This window comes from Mustelus asterias, chromosome 4 (assembly GCF_964213995.1).
Source record: "Mustelus asterias chromosome 4, sMusAst1.hap1.1, whole genome shotgun sequence".
Taxonomy (NCBI): Eukaryota; Metazoa; Chordata; class Chondrichthyes; order Carcharhiniformes; family Triakidae; genus Mustelus; species Mustelus asterias.
Window position 1 is genome coordinate 65845009 of NC_135804.1, and position 24145 is coordinate 65869153.

The 24145-nt window shown below is 44.6% G+C and overlaps 1 protein-coding gene across 1 annotated transcript in view; it reads left to right on the forward strand.

Annotated features, from left to right (window-relative positions):
- The first annotated feature begins 901 nt into the window (after positions 1-901).
- LOC144493117 (hydrocephalus-inducing protein-like) overlaps positions 902-24145 on the forward strand; it is a 440489-nt gene continuing 417245 nt past the window's right edge. The window contains exons 1-2 of the mRNA XM_078212019.1: positions 902-943; positions 7032-7157. Of these exons, the coding sequence (XP_078068145.1) occupies positions 902-943; positions 7032-7157 (168 nt within the window). The remainder of the gene's footprint in view (positions 944-7031; positions 7158-24145) is intronic.

Sequence of the window (24145 nt, forward strand, 5' to 3'; positions counted from 1 at the left end):
TTGAGTGCAATAATTAGAATAAAAAATGAATAGGGAATACCAAGATGTGAAGTAATTTGTATGTTCTTTAACTTGTACTCATATAGTTAACATAGTAAAAATCGGAAGGTGTTTGCGAGGAGTGTTATATTGCAAAATTTTATACCGAGCCACGTAAGCTGATATTGACCAAAAGTTTAGTCCAGAGATAGGTTGTAAAGAATGACTTAAAGGAGGAAAGAGGAATGGAGAGGTTTACAGAGGAAATTCCAGAGCTCTGGGTCTTGAAAGCTTGGCCATTAATGATGGAGCAATTAAAATCAGGATGCTCAGGAGACTAGAATTAGCTGTTTTAGACAGTTGTGAGGTTGGAAGACATTATAGAGAATAGGAGGGGTGAGAGACCATGGAGGGATTTGGAAACTAAGATTAGAATTTTAAAATCAAGGTATTGTTTAATTGTAGATAGAGTGCCTCATTCTATGGTCATGTTCTTCTCGTATGGTTTTTATGCCTTTGGATCCTTCAAATAGCTTCTTCACTGCTCTGTGGAACACCTTGAGAGCTGAATTAATACCAAGAGGTAAACCTAAAAACCTGTAGAGCACAAATGGTGTGTTGAAGGTAGAGAGAGATGGGAGGTGTATCCATCCAACTTGACATGCCAGAAGTCTGAACTCTTATCCAAGACTGAATAGTATTTAGCATCAACTAGTTTACATCTAGGGGGGTGATTCTCCGACCTCGCCAAGCCTCGTGCAGATCACGCCGATCCTCAAGAATAGCGTGTGGGCCTAAAAATAGATTTCCTGCCCAGTGCCAAATGGTTTGCAATCCTCCCGACCCCATTCTAATGGCACGAACCAGATTGCACCCAGACAGGCTGTGAGGCCAATTAGCACATTTACAGTAGCATTCAAATATGCATATCCCGTTCGATGCCTTTGTGCACCAGTCACTGAAGGTAAGCATGCAGGTGCAGCAGGTGGTAAAGAAGGAAAATGGTAGGTACAGGAGCAGGGATGTGTTGTTGCAATTATACAGGGCCTAGGTGAGGCCACACCTAGAATATTGTGTGCAGTTTTGGTTCCTTTTCTGAGGAATGATGTTCTTGCTCTCGAGGGAGTGCAGCAAAGGTTTACCAGGCTGATTCTGGGGATGGCAGGACTGATATATGAGGAGAGATTGACTAGATTAGGATTGTTTTTGCTTTAGCTCAGATGAATGAGGGGGGATCTCATAGAGACTTACAAAATTCTAACAGGACTAGACAGGGTCGATGCAGGGAGGATGTTCCCGCTGGTGGGGGAGTCCAGAACCAGGGGTCACAGTCTGAGGATTTGGGGTAGGCCATTTAGGACGGAGGTGAGGAGACAAAGAGTGGTGAGCCTGTGGAATTCATTACCAAAGGAAGTAGTTGATGCCAAAACATTGAATGTATTCAAGAGGCGGCTAGATATAGCACTTGGGGCGAATGGGATTAAAGGTTATGGGGAGAAAGCAGGATTAAGCTATTGAGTTGGACGATCAGCCATGATCATAATGAATGGTGGAACAGGCTTGAAGAGCCAATTGGCCTCCTCCTGCTCCTATCTTCTGTGTTTCTATGACTCCCAGCGCACGGGATTCTCTGGCCTTCAAGTGCAGTGTGAGAACTGCGAGATTCACTACTCGTCTCCATTAGCAGAGACCTGGCATAATAGCCAAGCTGGGGGGCTTGGAAGCAATCAAAGGTGGCTGGGGGCATGGCTGAGTGGTGCCCATTGGGGAGGGCCATCTGGCACTGGCCACTGGGCACCACGGCAGTGGCCACCAGATATCCTGGCAGTAGCTACCAGGCACCCCAGTTGGGCACTGCCAGTGTGCCGGGGTGGTACCAAGGGGATGGGGCCAGGGTGGGATCTGCGACAAAGGGGGGGAGGCATCATGCAGAGGTGGATCATATGGGGGTTCATGAAGGGGGGGGTTCATGATGGGGGGGGTTCATGATGGTGGGGTTATGGTGGGGGGGTCATGATGGGGGGCATGTCGAGGGTCATGATATGGGGGTGCATGTCAGAGGTCATGATGGGCATGTCAGGAGTTAGAATGGGGTGGGGTATGTTGAGGGTCAGGCAGGGGTGGGCCCTGGTGCTGGCGACCCATTTCAGGGAAGGAGTGGGGGGACGTGCCAATGAGGGAGGGGGGTCTCCCATTGCACTGTGAGATCGGCGCACCCTTGCGGAACGACGGCCGAGTGCTCTGAAGCTGGGCACACCGGTGTATTTACCGTCCCCTCCCAAAAAGAAACTCCCAACTCTCCAAAAAAGTGACTGAATGTGGGAGGATTGCGGTGCGGAGCATCTCTGAGAGTGCGGCATGGATCGCTCTGGTATTCCCGCTGTTATCCGTTATGACACTTAGTCTTTTGGGAGAATTCCGCCTGTGATCTCTGCGGGCAACTGTTAATGCTCTCTTTATACTGCCTGGTTTAGATCTCCAGGATCTGACAGACTCGCAGATTCCCATCTGATTTTTCTACAATTACAATTGCATTAACCCAATTTGCCATTTGTTTTCTTGATGATGTGAAGTTTCTCCATTCTGTCCAACTCTGCTTTCAGTCGATCTCTCAGCATTAGTGGTACTTTCCTTAGTATTTTGGATGTCAGTTTCGTTAATCTTGATGTTGTGACCTCCCTTAAGACAACCAAATGCCTTGAACACATTTGGCGTGATTTTCCGGCCCACTACACTGGTCGAGTAGTGAGTGAGGTGGGAAACATGAGCAGGAGTCAAAAAATCAGCCAGCAGGTCGCGAATCTCCCAGGCCATTTATTTTGCGTAATATTTTTTGCGTATTTTGATTTAAATATTCCTAGCTTAATTTAAATCCTTTTAGCAAGCTCTGGACGCTATTGTCTGCGAGATTGTCCTCTAAACTAAGCTCTTTTAGTGGTTTCAGAACCTCCGTTGTTGTTGAGTTCATTTTTAACACCGTACCTTGTTTCTACGTTGAAGGATGACCAATATCATTCATGCAAACTAATTGGGAATTAAGAACAGAATAGGGACACAGTTGCAGACCTACAGCCTGGTTATATCTTATATTTACATATGTTATCTGACCTCTGACTCCCAAGTCAGGTGACCCAATGAAGTACAGAGTGTACCATATATCTAATAATGGAATACACGAGCAACAATCACTCAATCACAACCAAGTGCAGGTCACTTATAACTCTGGTCCTGGTTCACACTGGCCTAATTACTCAACTGCATGGTCATTTGATCTGGAGTGGGACTTGATTCTGCTGAACTGCCTTTTTAATAAATAGTCATGATATTCAAATATGGTTCCTGACATAGTGCAGCGGGCTACCCGAAGTGCCATTAAAGTCAGGAGTGGAATATTGTGATCTATTTTTACACTGGTGGTAAACTGATCTTTGGCTACGTTTTCCCATTCCACCTATCACGATGCCCATCGCTGATAGGACTGGAAAATCCTATCGTACGACTTCCCAGGTAGATGGTCACTTCCCAGGTAGATGTGCCTTGTAGTGGAAGACCCAACACCTCGCAGACTGCACGCCATGTCCTCTCAGTAGCTGTCAAAATCATTCTGATCTTGATTTCTTTAACTCTGACTCCTTCCAATGATCAGCTGAAGACCTTGGTGTGTCTCTCAAACAGTTGCACACTATTGCACTCAGGTCATTGATACTCTTTTCACAAGAGCTGGGAAGCACAGATGGACCTCCAGGTGCAAAGGGAAGTGGGTTTTGCGTTCATCACTGAATTTCCATAGGTGCAGGACTTCATTGATTGCACCCATTGGGCTATCAGTCTGGCCAGTCCAATTTATCAACAGGAAGGGCTTCCACTTCCTCAACGTTTGACTGATCTATGACCACTGCATGTGTGTGTGCTTGCTTTCTGGCAGTTGACATAAGCCCTTCATCCTCCAGGGTGTCAAAGCTCTTCATTCCATCTCCAAGTTAAGTGGATGGATTCTCTGTGCTATAGGCCAACCCTCGAAGGGATGGTTACTAACCTCGCCATGACAAACTTGAGCCAGGCACAGAACCGTAGAGCCCCTACAGTGCAGAAGGAGGCCATTTGATCCATTGAGTTTGCATCGACTCTCCGAAAGAGCATCTCATCCCCCTGCCCTAGCCTGTAACGTCATGCATTAACAATAGCCAATCCACCTAAACTGCTTATCTTTGAACTGTGGGAGGAAACCGGAGCACCTGGAAGAAGACATGGGGAGAACATGTAAACTCCACTCAGAAAATCAACCAAGGCCAGAATTGAACCTGGGTCCCTGGAGCTGTGAGGTAGCAGTGTGAACTACTGTGCCATGTTATTGGGTAGATGTCAATATTTAGCTGAAATTAATGAAATTAATAGAATTAGCTGACGACTGATATCTGTGATGGTGGAGACTTCAGAATGAGGCTAAGATGGATCATCCACTGAATACTTCTGCCTGAAGATGGTTGCAAACACTTCACCCTTGCCTTTTGCACTTATATGCTCGGCTTCCCCATCATTGTGGATGAAGATGTTAGTGAAACCTCCTCCTATGATTAGTTGTTCAATTGTCCAGCATCATTCATGACAGGATATGGAAAGTTTGCAGAATTTTGATCTGATCCTTTGTTCTTTGGATTGCTTTGCATCATCTCATAGAGTCATAGAGGTTTACAGCATGGGATCAGGCCCTTCGGCCCAGCTTGTCCATGCCGTCTTTTTTTAAAAAACCTCTGAGCTAATCCCAATTGCCCGCATTTGGCCCATATCCCTCTATACCCATTGTACCCATGTAACTATCTAAATGCTTTTTAAAAGATAAAATTGTACCCGCCTCTACTACTACTTCTGGCAACTTGTTCTAGACACTCACCACCCTCTGTGTGAAAAAATTGCCCCTCTGGACACTTTTTTGTATCTCTCCCCTCTCACCTTAAACCTATGCCCACTAGTTTTAGACTCCCCTACCTTTGGGAACTATCTATTGCATGCTGCTTTCACTGTTAAGCATGTGTTTAGTCCTGTGCTGTAGTTTCATCAGGATGGCACCTCATTTGTAGGTATGTCTTGTGCTGCACCTGACATGCTCTCCTATGCATCTTGTTGAATCAAGGTTGGCCTCCTTGATGGTAATGGTAGAGTGAGAGATATGCCAGGCTGTGAGTTACAGATTGTTGTTGAATACAATTCTGCTGCTGCTAATGACTCACAGCACTTTATGAACTGCTGAGTCTGTTCTGAATCTATCCCATTTAGCACAGTAGTAGCGCCGCATAAGACATTCGAAGGTGCCCTTAGTACGAAGACAGGACTTTGTCTCCACAAGTACTCTGAGGTGGTCACTCCTTTCAATATTGTCAGGGTCAATAACAACAGCAAACAGATTGGTGAGGATGAAGTCAAGTAGGTTATTCGTTTGTTTTGCTTCTCGGAAATGATTCTATGTTTCTTCCATGGTCAGGAAGCAGGTATTGGACTGTTTGAGATCGCCCCCTTGGGTGGGGAAGAGCAATCCCAGCCCCAATTTTCCTGGGGTAGAGTGCTAATTGGCTAGAGTGTAGGATGGGCAGCCAAATAGAAGCTGTGAGGGTGGGAACGCAGGTGAGCCTGCTATTTTAGTGAAACAATTGCTGTATTACTTATGCAACAGGAAAGGCAGAGGACTGGAAGCCAAGGCAGAGGACTGGAAGCCAAGACAGGGCTTCCTTTTACTTTTCAGATGCAGACTTTTGCTCCTGTGCAATTTAGCAAAAGCAAGTATAGGAAGAAAGTCCAGATGACTACCTATTCTGGGATTTAATGTGATCGCAATTGGAATCCTAGCAGTTAATTCCATAGCTGGGCATTACTATGTAACAAACTGCATGGTTGGCAGAGTGCTGTCGGATATTGAATAAGCAATTGTTTATTTGAATTGTAAATTAATTTGACATTTTACAAAATCCTGTGGGTCTTTAGGCCAACCTGACACCTTTAGAATGTCTATCAGTCTCATGCAATCCAGATATAGCACCTGCACCCAGAGCATTATCACACTCCAAAATAGCAGCAGTGAGATTTATGCATTGCTTCCCTGTGGTAGCTTTTTCCCCAGATTGTGTCTTCATATAGAACTGTGCTCCTTATGTGCAAATGTTCAAAGGTGAATTAATCCGCATGGTTGGAGACTGTGTTAGGTTATGGAAACAAAATAATAGCTTATCAAAGCTTCTCACTAATTGCCAGTATTTTTGAGATGTCCATCTTGGTTACAATTGTGTCTGGTTGCACTTGCTTGATTTTTTCTTCTCCATCTTGTGATCAATATTTTAAAAAAATGCCTCACTTGTGCTCAATTGTTTTTCAAGTGCGGGATTGCATGTGTAATTTTTGAAAATGCAGTTTTCAGGGGTGAATAATTGAAGGGCTGTTTTATTACAGTTTAGGAGTAAGTTACTTAGAAGAGCCATTGACATGGAAAAACAGTTGGTACATAACTGGTGCGAAAAGTAGTTGAGGGGCAAGAGTGTTTGGTTGATTTGTTGCAGCACAACGTCTTGTGGCCTGACTTTGCTCTTGTTCCTAACATTCTTTGTTCTTGTTCTTTACAACATTGAGCACTGATGTTAATAGGATCTATTTCTTTAAAAACAGCATGCTTCGGTGAACTTTACTTGAGTCAGGTGTAAGACTATAGTGATGAGAAAAATACTTTTTTCCCCCCAGTTTTTGCACCTGATGCCAGCATCATAATAATGCAAGGCTATAATGTCGCTATATTGTGCTGTCACAAGTCTGCATCCCTCTGCTTTTTTTTGTATGTGGAGGAGCAGCATTGCTTTAAAATCTGATTTGATGCCCTTGAACAACCAGCTGTTGTCCATTTCCTGGCTCAGCCCTAAAATTGATTTGTTGAACTTGGTAAATCTGAAGCACTGATCGATCTTCACTTGTCACAATCTGGCTGGATCTTCCAGGGTAAGAGCTTTATTCCTTCTATATGATTGCTGTGTTTTTTCCCTTTAATTATACAATCTTTGATCTTTTTCTTTCAGTTGACTCCCTCAGCATTTATGAAGGAGATGTCCCTTGATACAAAACAGAAGTTAGCAAATACTCAAGAGATGTATCTTCCTCCTATCATTGAGCTTCTAGATATGACGGAAACGACACTCCAGAAGGTACAGTCCATTATTCCCATCAAATTTTCTGAGTAATTAAAGACAAATTTAAATACTAAAATTTACAACATTTATAATGAAAAAAATTCTTAATTTTTGTTCCACGCACTTAAGCACAATGCATGCTACAGCATAGAACTAATTTATACACAGAAATTAGGTTTTGCACTTACCAGGCTGAAGTATCTATATTAGATCAATTGGCACAATATAACTTGCACTGTACTGCACTGTAGGGTTTCTTTCTAAAACATGGTATAGTGATATCTAGGATCAAAGATTAAGTTACTTGTACTTTATTTGGAGAGAGGGAGGGATGTGAAATGATGCAGAATTGGAGAGATATGTTAAAGCTGTCGATTTTAACTGAAATTACCTGATGGTCAAATCGAATTACAATAAAGGAAACTTAGAAATTCAGCCTGTGAATGTGCTGCAATAAGAGTGGCTTCTTAGCTTCTGCAGAGGGGAGATGGTGGCATACTGGTTATGCCATTGGACTAGTGATGAAGACTTGGGTTCAAATCCCAATATAGCAGCTGATGAAATTTTAAAATTCATTTAATGAATCTGGAATATAAAGCTAGTCTCAGTAGCTTTACCATCACAACTATCATCGATTGTTGTTAAAAACCCATCTGGTTCACTAATATCCATTACAGATGGAAATCTACTATCCTTACCTGGTCTGGCTTACATGTGACAGAAGCTCTGGAATCAGTTAGCCTGCCATTCAGTTCAAGGACAATTAGAGATGGACAGCAAATGCTGTTCATTTCAACGATGCCTACATCTCTCAAAGGTATAATGGTTCTGAGTGTGGCATCAAGGCACCTGAGCAAAACTGGAATCAATGGGTTTACTGTGTTTACCCCAGTCCAACGCCGGCATCTCCACATCAATGGGTATCAGGGGACAAACTCTTAGCTGTTTGGAGTCATACCTGGCACATAGTAAAATGGTTGTGGTTGTGGAGGGTCAGTCATCTCAGCTCCAGGACATCTCTGCAGGAGTCCCTCAGAGTAGTGTCCTAGGCACAACCATCTTCAGCTGCTTCATCAATGACCTTCCCTCCGTCATAAGGTCAGAAGTGGGGATGTTCACCGATCATTGCACAATATTCAGCACCATTCGCAACTCCTCAGATACTGAAGCAGGCCATGTTCAAATGCAACAAGATCTGGACAATATCCAGGCTTGGGCTGACAAGTGGCAAATAACATTCGCGCCACACAAATGCCAGGCAATGACCATCACCAATAAGGGACACCATCCTTGACATTCAATGGTGTAACCATCGCTGAATCCCCCACTGTCAACATCCTTGGGGGTTACCATTGACCAGAAACTCAACTGGACTTGCCACATAAACACAGTGGCTACGAGAGCAGGTCAGAGACTTGGAATACTACAGTGAGAAACTCATCTCCTGACTCCTCAAAGCCTATCCACCGTCTACAAGGCACAAGTCAGGAGTGTGATAGAATACTCCCCACTTGCCTGGAGGGTTTAGCCCCAACAACACTGAAGAATTTTGACACCATCCAGGACAAAGCAGCTTGCTTGATTGGCACCACATCTACAAACATTCACTCCCTCCACCAATGCTCAGTAGCAGCAGTGCATACCATCTACAAGAACCACTGCAGCAATTCGCCAAAGATCCTTAGACAGCACCTTCCAAACCTATGACCGCTCCCATCTAGAAGGACAATGGCAGCAGATACATGGGAACACCACCGCCTGCAAGTTCCACTCCAAGCCACTCACCATCCTGACTTGGAAATATATCGTTGTTCCTTTGCAGTTGCTGGGTCAGAATCCTGGAATTCCCTCCTTAACTGCATTGCGTTCTGCAGCGATCCAAGAAGGCGGCTCACCACCACCTTCTCAAGAGCAACTAGGGATGGGCAATAAATGCTGGCCAGCCAGTGACACCCATATCCCACGAATGAATAAAAGAAAAAGTACCCTGTGACACCTCTTTGGAAAGTTTGCCACATCTTGTGACGCTCGGGCAGTTGACAGGCTCGCAGTCGGCCTTCCCCTGGGATCCAGAACTGTGGGATGAGAGTCCTGCCTGCCGAGCTGCTGGTCAGAGACCACAGCTCTTCAGTACTCAGCAATTCCACTGGGCAGGTGGCTGCTACCGGCACAACACCCACCCAAGGCCTCGGATCGAGCATGCGGCCACAGGTGAGTTTTGGAATCTGGGTGTCACGGAGAAGGGGAGAGGAGAGGTCGGCAGTAAGGGCAAGAGGGTCGCTCTCAGAACCACCACCTCCACGCGCCCCCCCCCCACCCCCCCCCCCACCCCTCCGAAGCAGGCTGGGATGTGAGCCGGTGCACTATTTAACAGGCCGGGAAGCGTGGAGAGCCCATCGCCGTTCCAACTCCATCCGACAAAGTCAGAGGCAGGATAGGTTTAGGTTGGATTTCCTGCCCTCGACCAATTGAGGACTTCGGCTGAGTTTCAAATGCAATAATTATCACAGCAGGAGATTTTGAGTTCACAGTTTGATTGAGAGCTTAAAGAGTCTATTGAAAGGATTGGCTATCTTCTTGGGGTCTGAGCAGAAGTTTGTTTTTATAGGAAATGAACCACTTGAGGTGTTTTTAAAGTTTTGAATGGATGTTGTGATTGGGAGTTTTTTTCCACTATCAACTCAGCAGGACACAGTAAGAATTCTCACAACACCAGGTTAAAGCCCAACAGGTTTATTTGGAATCATGAGCTTTTGGAGCGCCGCTCCTTCATCAGGTGAGTGGACCACTCCACTCAACGCGGGAGCCTGTCAGTGTCAGCCTGGCACCCTGGCACTGCCCACCAGTCATTCTGGCCACTACCAGCATGGCACATTAGTAGTGCAATCCCCACTGGGCACCAGGCAGTGCCAGGGGATGGGGCAGGGCAGGGCATCAAATGGGCGGGACCACATGAGGAGGAGGGGAGGGAAGGGGCAAGCTATGCATGAGGGGGTAGGGGCAGGGTTTGGGCCATCAATTGGGAGACCCATGATGGGGAGGCTGTTAATCAGTGAGGGGGGAGGGGCCGGGTGGGGAGGGGCCGGTGATTGGGAGGCCGGTAATCGGGGGAGAGGGGTTGGTGGGGAGGCGGCTGTGGCTATCAGGAGGCCGGTAATCAGAGGGGTGGCTGGGGCCATTAGGTGGCTGGCGATGTACGGGGGGGCAGCCATTCCCATTGGGTGTGAAGGCCATGTCCGTTAGGGGGTGGGGGATTAACGAGTATTGGCGTACTGAGCACTCTCTTGCCGGCTTCGTCAGCTCCACCAATCCCCTCCCCCCTGCATGAATCTCCTGACGCACTGCACAGAGTGAACCCATTGGATACTTAGAATTATTTGGGGAAAATTGCCTCCACTGTGCGAATAGCTGTGTAGGTGGCATAGGGGATAAAGTAAAGTAAAGTATATTTATTAGTCACAAGTAAGGCTTGCATTAACATTGCAATGAAGTTACTGTGAAATTCCCCCAGTCGCCACACTCCAGCGCCTGTTTGGGCCAATGCACCTAACCAGCACGTCTTTCAGACAGTGGGAGGAAACCGGAGCACCCGGAGGAAATCCACGCAGACACGGGGAGAAGATGCAAACTCCACACTGTCAGTGACCCAAGCCGGAAATCGAACCCGGGCCCCTGGTACTGTGAGGCAATAGTGCTAACCACTATGAGGGACCATGGTGGGAGGTCTTGGGTGAGCAGATGTGAAGGGTTAGGGCTAGAGGGCCTAACAACATCTGAAACAACTGGGTCAATGTCACCGAAAATCAAAAAAGGCCCTATAACCAGCCTGGTTTGGTATTTGTTCACCGCCAAGATCGCCTACACTCTGCTTCTGGGGTTGGTGGGCTTGACTACCCTGCACTACCTGAGCGAAAATCACGCAATGGCACTTTTCATTAAGGTGGGTCCAATGAATTGGGAAATTTCCTGACTTGAGCTGCCGGCCAAAGTAGCCAAAATTGAGGTGAGTGAGTTTAAAAGAGCAAGGAATGGGAAAAGAAAGGTTACAGGAGTAATAACCACAGGAAAGAAAAAAAAGATGAAATTGCTCGAGGGTTAAAAAAGGACAGTGTATTCCTGAAATTGAAATCAAGTGTTTGGACTCAGCACGAAAGTGAGAATATGCTGCAATAAATGTTGAGGACTCCTGTGTTACTCTAGGAAATATGGTGCTCTGAAAGTAGAATAGGAATCAGCTGGTTGCTGCAGCCCTAGAGAGCTGGCAGCAGTCTTTAAAAACAATCCTCCAAAATAAATTCTCATAAGTTGAAATGTCATCTTTGATCTTCGTGTCTGTCAGCTGCTGATAGATCATCGCAAATGTGAGTTTTGCTTAATTATGGCATTTGCCTGGGCTAGACTTGTAGTTAATGAATAATGAAATGTTTAATTGTTGAGGGGAACCGTTAGCAGATTAGCATTTTTGCAGGAAAAGAATTGGGTTTTTTAACTCTTGTTGGTAAGATTTTGCCTGTGAGTTGAGGTCATATTTTGAACACAACCTAACATGGCACATAATGCAGTACTAAGGGTGTGTCATGTTGCGAGAGATTTGTCTTTTGGACATGTTAAATTCAATCTCCCATATGCCTGTTTAGGCAAGTATTGTGAGGGTTAGCTGAACAATCAAGGGGTGTGTGTGTGCATGTGTGCGTGTAAAAACAGAAACCTGACACTGACCTGCCTACAACTTTCATTTTTTGAATATGGGATCTTCAGAAACAGTTGTTTTGTCTTGACAAGACTTCAAATCTTTAAGGTTGAACCTTTGAACACACAGGTTGGTGCTTGGATGTTGCCTGTTAGGCTCATTTGTTCCGTTGCCTCTCTCCCCCTCTGGCTGATTATTACTGTACTAGAGTAAATCTTATGATGTATCAACACCTTGGGATGAAAATGTAATTGATGAATAAAGCCCTGCATAGTTTACTTGGAATGCACGTGAGAAGATACTGCTGTTCTGGGTGCTACATTGATTCAATTTTACTGTTAGAATTATTCAGGACAGGCCATAGATTATTTCCCAGAAAAAGAAAAATATGTTTAAGCATATTGAGCAACTGGCAAATCCCAAATTGGTTGAAAGTTAGTTAGAAGAGGACAGATTGCCAGGACCTGATGCAACAGACATAAACATCCTGTGGGAAAGGAGGGGAAGAATTATTGGAGACCCTGAAGATCTCATTTCAGGATTTCTATTAAGAATGTATTTGTGTGGGTCACTGGAGATTGGCTGATGTAATACCTATTCTCAAAATGGGAGACAGTGCTAATTATAGCAGGTCAGTTAGTTTAGCATCCTTGGTAAGATAAATTTTCCAATCTTTAAAGATGAAATTACTAAATGTTAAATGAAAGAAAATAATTAGAAGCAACCAATGAAGATTTCAGAAAGATTATTCTTGATCAACCTGTAGCCTTTTTGGAGGATAGATAGGGTAGGGGAAATGTAGTGGTTGTGGTGAGTATGGATTTCTAGAAAGTCTTCAACCAGATACCACACAGCAGACTACTGGAGAAAATTAAGGGAAAGGTAGCAAATTTGGCTCAAAGAGAGGAAACAGAATAGCGATCTCAGTGGTTGAAAGGGCATAATGGTGTCCCATGGAGTTCTGTTCTGGGAATGCTATTCATGGCATACACCAGTGATTTAGAAATTTGGGCTAGAGGGTGTGGTGTCTACATTTACAGATTTTACTAAAATAGAATGCATAGAATTCCAAGGACCAAAAGAAGCTACAAAGGAATACCTGCAGTGAAAAGATGGGGTCATGTCAAATGAAGTTCAATGCCAATACATGTGAGGTGCCACATTTTGGTTACAAAAATGTAAGCATTATACAAACTGGGTGATGTGAATCTGAAACCCTAAATCATTGTCCTCTTTCACAAGACATTAAAAGCAATACTTCAGGTGGATAAAAATATTGGGTTTAAAAGCAAAAGGTATAGAATAAAAACATCATGACATAATAGAAAATCTGTATCAAACTTTAGTAAGACCACATTTGGAGTACTGTGCGTAGTTTTGGACTATACACTATAGGAAGGACATTGAGATAATAGGGATTTATTAGGGTGTTGCCCAGTGTAAAGAAACACAAATATGAAGAAAGCCATGAAATACTGCGGCTGTTTTTGTTAGAAAATGAGATTAAGATGTATGAAATGATGAAGGAATGGAGCAGAGCATATAGAACAGACTCCAGTGATAGAAGGGATATATTTATTTTGATACATATACTTAGAAAACTCGAGATTTAGTATATGGAGCAAGGTTGTGAGGCAGTGGAATGTTGTATCAGAATTTCTGATTAAAAGTACATACATCGTTAACAGGAATCAATTTAGATTGATTGATTTCGATTGATGGTGGAAGGAAAGGGAAATAAAAGGATGTGGGAGCAAGATAGGAACATGGCTGCTGCTCCTGTGGAGGATAAACATTAACATGGACTGATTGGCCTAGTCCTTTACTGTAATTTCGATGTGTATAGGATTTGGAGAGTCTGTTTGAGGCTCATTGATTTTGTTCGCATGCTCCTTAGTTCATTGGTTCAGGATTTTAAAGTGGTGGGGAGGGCTCAGTGCTTTGTTCACTAGCCATTTGGTAATGAGTAGTACTGTGTAATTAGGGAGGAAGGTAAATAAGCTCCTTCAAACTTGCAGAATTGTTTAAACAAGGGAATTAAAGAAATTGAGCCTGAAGTTCCACTTTATTTCAAGGGAAGAGGGAAGGGGCAGGTATTGTTGTGGTATGTGGAACCAAAGCTTGAGGCATAAAACCGATGTGGTAATGTTATGTTGTGCTAAAACACATGCCAAATTCTGGGAGAATTGGCTCTTGGAAAAAGATGTGATGGATGTGGATAAATGACAGGATAATAAAGCAAAAGCTGTGGCCCCAGAAATTCTGCCACTAACACCAGAATTGTACTTGATTTAACTTAAACTTGGAGGTAGGAGAGGTAAGGAAAACTGCATGCCTTGTTTAACTAGGAAATGGTTGACTGTGCAGCTCTTGAACATTCATAGACTTTGTCCAATATATCAGCTTTGACCAAAATGATATGAAAATTTTTTTCAGCTGTGCTACTAACAGGTTTTCCAACAACCTGGATTGAATATTTACAAATTTGTATTGAAGATGTTTTGAACAAAGGCCAGCAAAAATAAATTAGCTTCAAAGATAGCTCTGTGCTGCACTGTGATTCCTTAGGCAGACAATTGGTAAATATTACATGAGCTGGGAAGTGGTTTCTTTCAGGGAGCAAATAATAGATTGTTGGTAATGCAGGGAGACTCCTTTTCAATCTGTGGTTCAGATGGAGAGGCTTTTTAAAATGAGGACACAGACATGACGAAGTCAGTTGAACAGCACAAGTATACGAAGGGATTGAACCACTGTGCCAATTGATGGAACAGAAATGGAGAGATTGAACTTTTAGTTAGATGACCTACTGGTATGAGTTAACACAATTGTATTCCTTATCTTTGTAATTGTATGTGAAAAGAAGATGTACTGTTTGGGGGGGGGGGTGGGGTGACCAGACACTGGGAAAACGCAGACAGTGACCCAAGCCAGGAATCGAACCCGGATCCCTGGCGCTGTGAGACAGCAGTGCTAACCACTGTGCCACAATGATGCCTCATTCAGTGAGGAAACTAGTGGTTTGTTGGCTTCCTTTTAAGAAATGCCTTTATGCTGCTCTGCTTACCGCGAGAAGGAGGCCATTCGGCCCATTTTTAAAGGATGTAACGAAGTGTACAGATGAGGGTAGTGCAGTTGATGTAGTTTACATGGATTTCAGTAAGCCTTTGACAAAGTCCCACATGGGAGACTTATTAAGAAGGCTAATGCACATGGAATACAGGGTGATCTGACGAGGTGGATACATAATTGGTTCAGCAGTAGGAGACAGAGGATGGTGACAAATGGTTCCTTTAGTGACTGGAGGCCAGTGACCAGTGGCGTACCATAGGGATCCGTGCTGGGCCCCTTATTATTTGTCATTTATATCAATGACATAGATGACTATGTGGGGGTAGGATCAGTAAATTTGCCGGCGACACAAAGATTGGCTGGGTGGTTAACAGTGAGGTTGAGTGTCTTGGGTTACAGGAAGATATAGATGAGATGGTCAAATGGGCGGATACGTGGCAGATGGAATTTAACCCTGAAAAGTGCGGAAGGAGTAATTTGACAAGGAAGTATACTATGAAAGGTCTGACGCTGGGAACAAAGAACAAAGGGATCTTGCGTGTTTGTCTATAGATCTCTGAAGATGGAAAGGCAGGTAAATAGGGTGGTGAAAAGGGCATATGGCACACTCGTCTTTATCAATTGGGGTATAGGTTACAAAAGCAGAGAGGTCATGACAGAATTGTATAGAACTTTCATGAGGCCACAGCTGGAGTACTGTGTGCAGTTCTGGTCCCCACATTATAGGAAGAACGTGAACATGCTGGAGGAGATTCACCAGGATGCTGCCTGGGATTTAAGTTATGAAGAGAGGCTGGATAGGCTTGGGTTGTTTCCGTTGGAGCAGAGAAGACTGAGGGGACAACCTGATTGAGGTGTTCGAGATTGAGGGGCATGGACAGGATGGATAGGGAGCAGCTGTTCCCCTCAGTTGAAGGGTCAGTTACGAGGGGACACAAGTTAAAAGTGAGGGGTGGGAGGTTTAGGGGGGATTTGAGGAAAAACCTTTTTACTCAGAGGGTGGTGACAGTCTGGAATGCACTGCCTGGGAGAGTGGTGGAGGCGTGATGCCTCTCATGCTTTAAAAAGTACCTGGATGAGTACTTGGCACGCCATAATATTCAAAACCATGGGCCAACTGCTGGCAAGTGGGATTAAGTGGGCAGGTCAGGCATTTCATGTGTTGGTGCAGACTCGATGGGCCGAAGGGCTTCTTCTGCATTGAAGTATTCTGTGATTCTGTGTACTGTGAAAGTTGCCATTAAAAACTTTCAGTCAAGACCATCACTTTCTTAAGTCAACCTCTGTGGTGTGTTGATGTGTGTCATAGTTCCCAAAAAACATGTTTTCTGGATTAAGCAAGTGTAGGATTGGGTGAAACAATGAATTGTTTCTGGGACTCTAGATTTCTAGTTGATATTGAGGGTGACCATGCCCCAGAGGTAGCAGATAACAATCATAAACTGTCTTGAGTTAGTGTATGAAGCTGTCAGAGCACGATCAATCAATGGGTCCTTGTCAACGGATTCGCATGTGATCTCAATTCTGACTTATCTTTGACACTGATGTGCCGACAGCAGATGACTTTCAATCAGAGAATTGGGAAAATAACCTTGTGGATAAGAGTCCTGTGAATAAGCAGTCAATGCTTGCTGCATAGTGGCGGTGACTCAGAAAAAGGTTGCAGCCATCCAATGCTGGCTGTGGCCATATAATTCAGTGAACAAAAAACTAAAATTTTAATGTCGGCAACTTTCAATTTGGCTCACTATCAAACAAACAGATCCAAGTCACAGACTGTGGTGGATTTTGTCCTTATTAAGCTATCGCTACATTTATTGTACAAAGTTATTGAAAGTAAAGTGACTGGGTTTTAGTGACAGTTAAAATTATAGAGAACATAATGTTAATTTTATTCAGCTAATTCTATACATGCTGGAAAGAGAGGGCAATCATCTTGCTTTTGTTTGTTTATAATAGATGGAATAAAGGTGGAGATTTTAGAACAGTTTTGAATATCAGAGGAGGAACAATGCCTCTGAAAAGGATGTTCTTGCTCACGCTTGTGTTTATTTTATGCTGCAATGACACAGGGAGAGTGTAGGCGGCAGTGTTGACATTTAAGATGTTGATGAGGTGTGGCAGACATGGGTCTTGAGTGGGAGCTGGAGAGTGAGGAACACTGCGCCGAGTAGGGGGGGCATCGTAGTGATTGGGGAAGTTGGGGGGGTGGGGGGGGGGGGAGGAGGAGGAGGGGCTCCTTATACAGGTTTTGGCTAAGCTGGAAGTGGCTGAGTGAAAGATGAAGGTGGTGTGAATGTCCGGAAAAAGACTGCATGAGGCTCACTTACCCTGGCTGAGGGTAGAAGATCATTCACCTTCTTGCGGCACTGCTGTCCAGTCCTCCTTTGCAGTGAGCTTGTACTCATCAGGGCTACCACTGCATCCCAGGCCCCCACTCCCCCCCCCCCCCCGCAACAACTCCATCTGTCACACGTTACAACTTCTCTGCCGTTTGGCCATTCACACCCTTTATTCTCTCTGTGGACAGCTATTAGCAGTCTTTTCCCCTGATTTCTATGACAATGACTCATCTTTCATCCCCCTCCCCCTACAGTATAAATATCTCCCACTTTTTATGCCTTTTAGCTTTGACAAAGGTCGTCTGGACAACGTCAGCTCTTTTCTCTCCTTACAGATGCTGCCGGACCTGCTGAGATTTTCCAGCATTTTCTCTGATTCCAGCACTCCAGCATTCGCAGTAATTTGCTTTTAATTGGTGTGATTAAGTTGAACCGTGGCATGCAAATCAGAGGGATACAACCGTGGCGTGATCCTTGTGGCCATAAAGACTTTAGTCAATGAGGCTCGAGTCCGGGTCAGGAATTTTGCTGGAGCTGTTGGCAGGATTCACTCCATTTTTCTCACCTTGAAATGACACTTTGCCCCCAATGATTGTGGTTGTTAGAGGCTAAAACATCACTGCTCCAGAGCATTGATGTTGATCTAAATCAGGGCAGTGCCCTCGGCCCAACCATCTTCAAATGCGTAAAGGACACCTTCTGTCCATCATAAGGCCAGAAATGGGGATATTCACTCATTGTTTAGTCCCATTACCAACTCCTCAGATAATGAATCAATTGGTGCCCAAATGCAGCAAAATCTGGGGTGATAAAGTCGCAAGTAACAGTCATTTCATACAAGAGGCAGGCAATGATCATCTCCAAAATGAGAGTCTTGACCACCACCTCCTCTCGTCCAACGGCTTTACAATTGCTGAATCTCCCACTCCCAACATCCTGAAGATTACTACTGAACTGGACCATTCATATAAATAGTGTGGCTACAAGAGTAGATCAGAGGCTTGGTATTCTGTGACAAGTGACTCACCACCTGACTCTCCAAAGCTTTTCCTCAGTCTACAAGGTACAAATCAGGAATGTGATGGTATACTCTCCACTTGCCTGGATAATTGCAGTTCTAGCAATACTCAAGATGGTTGCCACCATCCAGGGAAAAGCAGCTTACTTGATCAGCACCCCATTCACAATCTTAAACATTCACTCCCTCCACTGGCACATCATGACTGCATCTTGATTGTGGATTGTACTATCTACAATGTGACCAAACAAAGGCCTATAAGGGAAACTAGAGATAGTATTAGATTCAAAGAAGAAGTTTACAAATTGGCAAGGGAAAGCAATAAATTTGAGGATTGAGAGCTGTTTAAAATTCAGCAAAGGAAGACGAAAGGATTGATTAAGAAGAGAAAAATAGAGTATGAAAGTAGGCTCGCGGGGAACATAAAAAGCGGAAGTTTTTATAGGTATGTAAAGAGAAAAGGATTGACAAAAACAAATGTAGGCCCCTTACAATCAGAAACGGGAGAATTCCTAATGAGGAAGAACAAAATGTCTGAGGAACTAAATTTGTACTTTTTATACCAGAAGTTCTGAGAGAAACAAGTTTTAGTGAGGAGCTGAAGGAAATCAGTGTTAGTAGAGAAATGGTTTTGGGGAAATTGATAGGACTGAAGTTGATTGAATCTCCAGGAACTGGTAATCTTCATCCCAGAGTACTTAAGGAAGTAGCCCTGGAAATAGTAGATCCATTGGTGGTCATTTTCCAAATTTCTTTGGATTCTAGACTGGTTCCTATAGATTGGGGAGTAACTAATGTAAACCTGCTATTCAGAATGTGAGGTCGAGAGAAAACAGGAAACTAGACCAGTGGGCCTAACGTCAGTAATGGGGAAATTGCTAGAGTCCATTGTCAAGGATTTCATAGCTCAGCATTTAGAAAGCAGTGGTATAATCAGACAGAGTCAGCATGGATTTACAAAGGGGAAATCATACTTGATGAATCTTTTGGAATTCTTTGAGGATGTAACTTGTAGAGTTACCAATGAGAACCGGTGGATTTGGTTTATTTAGACTTTCAGAAGGCTTTCGACAAGGTCTCAAGGCCACGCCTGGATTATTGTATGAAATATTTGTGTCCTTAATGAGAAAGGATGTCCTTGCCTCAGAGAGAGTGCACTGAAGGTTTACCAGGCTGATTCCTGGGTTGGCAGGTCGGTCATATGAGGAGAGACTAAATCGTTTAGGATTATATTCACTGGAGTTTAGAAGAGTAAGAGGGGATCTCATAGAAACCTATAAAATTCTAACAGGATTAGACAGGGTAGATTCAGAAAGAATGTTCCCAATTATGGGGGAGTCCAGAACTAGGGGTCATAGTTTGAGGATAAGGTATAAACCTTTTATGACAGAGGTGAGGAGAAATTTCTTCTTCCAGAGAGTGATGAGTCTGTGGAATTTACTACCACAGATAGTAGTTGAAGCCAAAATGTTGTGTGATTTCAGGAATAAATTAGATATAGCTCTTGGGGCTAAAGGGATATGGGGGGGTTGGGGGGGAGCAGAATCAGGATATTGAATTTGATGATCAGCCAATATCAAAATTAATGGTGAGCAGATTTGAAGGGCTGAATGGCCTATTCCTGCTTCTAGTTTCTATGTTGTGTTTCTATATCGTGTGGAGTGAATTGATTTGAATGAAGACTGATATCTGTGATGCTAGAGACCTCTGGAGGAGACTGAGGTGGATCATCCACTCGGCATTTCTGGGTGAAGATTGTTGCAAATGTTTCAGTCTAATCTTTAGCACTGATGTGCTGGTCTTCTCCACCATTGAGATTTGGGATATTCGTGGAGCCTCCTTCTCCACTCAATTGTTAATTGTCCATTACCTTTTACAGCTGGATGTGGCAGGACTGCAGAGTTTCGATCTGATCCATTGGTTGTGGAATTGCTTAAGTTTGACTATTGTTGTTTATGTTGTTTGGCACACAAGTGTTGAAGCTTCACCAGGTTGACACCTCAATTTTAGGTTGCTCCTGGCATGCCCTCCGGCACTCTGCATTGACCTATGGTTGATCCCCTGGCATGGTGATAATGGTAGAATGGGGGATATGCCAAGCAATGAGGTTACAGATTGTGGTTGAGTACAATTCTGCTGCTGCTGATGGTCCATGGCACCTCATGGATGCCTAGATTTGAGTTGCTAGAGCTTTTTGAAGTCATTTACTACCACTTAATACAGTTATAATGCCACAAAACACAATGCATGGTATCCTCAATTTGAAGACGGGACTTTGTCTCCACAAGGACCGTGCAGTGATCATACCTACTGATACTGTCATCGACAGATGCATCTGTGGCAGGCAGGTTGGTGAGGATGAGGTCAAGTATATTTTTCCCTTTTGTTGGTTCCTTCACCACCTGCTGCAGATCCAGATAATCAGCCATGCCCTTTGTGGTGGTAGTACTGAACCATTCTGGGTGATGGACATTAAAGCCCCCGTCTCAGAGTACATTCTTCGCCCTTGTCACTCTCTGTGCTTGCTCCAAGTGGTGTTCAACGTGGAGGAGTACTGATTCATCAGGTGAGGTGGTATAGTATGTGGTGATCAGCAGGAGATTTCCTTGCCCATGTTTGACTTGGTGCCATGAGACTTTCAGAGCCAATGTGAAGATTCCCTGGGCAACTCCGTCCTGACGAGAGCAATGTGCCGCTGCCACCAATACTGGACCTGGCCTGCTGGTGGGACAGAACATACCAAGTAATGATGATGGTGGTGGCTGGGACATTATCTGTCAGGTATGATTCTGTGAATATGACTACATCAGGCTGTTGCTTCACTAGTCTGAGACAGCTCACCCAATTTTGGCACTAGCCCCAAGAAGCTAGTAAGGAGGACTTTGCAGAGTTGACAGGACTGGGTTTGCCATTGTTGTTTCTGGTGCCTGGGTTGATGCTGGGTGGTCCGCCTGGTTTCATTCCTTTTTGTTTTTTTTCTCAATTGTTTGATACAACTGAGTAGCTTGCTAGGCCATTTCAGTCAACATCTAACAGTCAACCATGTTGCTGTGGGTTTTGAGTCACATGTAAGCCAGACCAGACAAGGACGGCAGGATTTCTTCCCTAAAGAACATTTGCAAACCAGATAGGTTTTTATGACTAGTGTTTCAATTTTAATTTCCAATGTTTTATTGAATTTAAATTCCATCATCTGCCGTGGTGGGATTCTAACACTGATCTACGGAACATTACCCTGGGTCTCTGGATTACTAGTCTAGCAATAATACCACTGTGTCACTACCTCCCCTGTGTGCTCTGAACTGGGATAATTTTGTCATTCGAATTAAGTATATTGATTCCAATTTTGCAGTGGTATTTTATTGAACTCCCTGACAATATTTGAATTACATGGTATATTGTTTCTGCTGGTGAGTCATGCAGGGAAATAATTGAAATGTTGCCAATTATGAGAGTTTTTTTTAGCTGTATTTTTTATTTGGGAGCATGAACCCATGTTGGGATCAAATGTGTATCTCAATCCTGAACCATGTTGATAAATAACTCCCAACATTATTTTTGCTGAGAAAGTGCAGCACAGGAACAGGCCCTTTGGCCCTCCAAGTCTCTGCCGATCATGATACCCTAACTAAACTAAAATAAGCTTCTACCCCTACTCAGTCCATATTCCTCTATTCCTCCACTATTCATGAACCCATCCAGATGCCTCCTAAATATTGCTAATGTGCCTGCTTCCACCACCTCTTCTAACAATGCGTTCCAGGCACCCACCACTCTCTGCATGGAAAAACTTCCCCCTCACGTCTCCCTTAAAATTTCTCCCTCTCATCATGAACCTGTGCCTCCTTGTAATTGACTCTTCCACCCTGGGAAAAAGCCTCTGACTATCCACCCTGTCAATGTCTCTCATAATTTTGTAGACCTCTATAAGGTCTCCCCTCACCCTCCGTCTTCATAGTGAAAACGATCCTAGTTTATTCAACCTCTCCTCATAGCCAACACCCTCAAGACCAGGCAACATCCTGGTGAACCTTCTTTGTACTCGCTCCAAAACTTCCACATCCTTCTGGCAGTGTGGCGACCAGAACTGCATGCAATACTTCAAATACAGCTGAACCAAGGTTTTATATAGCTGCAGCATGAATTGCCAACTCTTGTACTCAGTGCTCTGGTTGATGAAAACAAGCGTGCCATATGGGGAGGTGATGGCCTAGTGGTATTATCGCTAGACTATTAATCCAGAAACTCAGCTAATGTTCTGGGGACCGGCAGATGGTGGAATTTGAATTCGATTAAAAATATCTGGAATTAAGAATCTTCTGATGATTGTGAAACCATTGTCGATTATCGGAAAAACCCATCTGGTTCACTAATGTCCGTTAGGGAAGGAAATCTGCCATCCGTAGCCGGTCTGGCCTACATGTAACTCCAAAGCCACAGCAATGCGGTTGACTCTCAACTGCCCTCCAAGGGCAACTAGGGATGGTCAATGGGCCCGATTTTACCAAAACTTTGCGCCTGTTTTCAGATGCAAAATGGTGGTAAAGTTGGGCGTAGGGCCTATGCCGCGATCCGCACCCGATTCCTAGTGGATCGCGCCTTTACCAACGGCCGATTTGGGCGCCGTTCCAGTGCGCGCCCAAATCGGCTGGCGCGACGATTTAAATGCATTTGCATGCATTTAAATCGACTTAATGAAGCGCGCGCCCAACTTTACCATCAATTCCCCCTTTACCAGCGTTCGGCCCAATTCGCGTCTGCGCTTTTACCGACCTGATGAATAAAAGTCCAACTTGTACTTTTATTCGGCAGGGGAATCGCCGAGGCCCACCCTTCGCGGACACCCCCTCTAACCACCCCCGCAGACCCCTCCTGCCGCCCCCCGCAGACCCCTCCTGCCGCCCCCCCCTCCCCCCGCGGATCGGACCCCTCTGGGAGGCAGGCCCCCCCCCCCGGCAGAGCACACCTCTAATCTACCTCGATCGTGGTATCCCTCCACCATCCTTCCTGCTCACTTTCAGTCCTTCGACAGCCTGCAGCACCTTCCTAGACACTGACTTCGAGCCACGGCTGAAGGGACCGGGCTTAGAACATAGAACATAGAACAGTACAGCACAGAACAGGCCCTTCGGCCCACGATGTTGTGCCGAGCTTTATCTGAAACCAAGATCAAGCTATCCCACTCCCTATCATCCTGGTGTGCTCCATGTGCCTATCCAATAACCGCTTAAATGTTTCTAAAGTGTCTGACTCCACTATCACTGCAGGCAGTCCATTCCACACCCCAACCACTCTCTGCGTAAAGAACCTACCTCTGATATCCGTCCTGTATCTCCCACCACGAACCCTATAGTTATGCCCCCTTGTAATAGCTCCATCCACCCGAGGAAATAGTCTTTGAACGTTCACTCTATCTATCCCCTTCATCATTTTATACACCTCTATTAAGTCTCCCCTCAGCCTCCTCCGCTCCAGAGAGAACAGCCCTAGCTCCCTCAACCTTTCCTCATATGACCTACCCTCCAAACCAGGCAGCATCCTGGTAAATCTCCTCTGCACTCCTTCCAGCGCTTCCACATCCTTCCTATAGTGAGGTGACCAGAACTGCACACAATATTCCAAATGTGGTCTCACCAAGGTCCTGTACAGTTGCAGCATAACCCCACGGCTCTTAAACTCCAACCCCCTGTTAATAAAAGCTAACACACTATAGGCCTTCTTCACAGCTCTATCCACTTGACTGGCAACCTTTAGAGATCTGTGGATATGGACCCCAAGATCTCTCTGTTCCTCCACAGTCTTCAGAACCCTACCTTTGACCCTGTAATCCACATTTAAATTTGTCCTACCAAAATGAATCACCTCACATTTATCAGGGTTA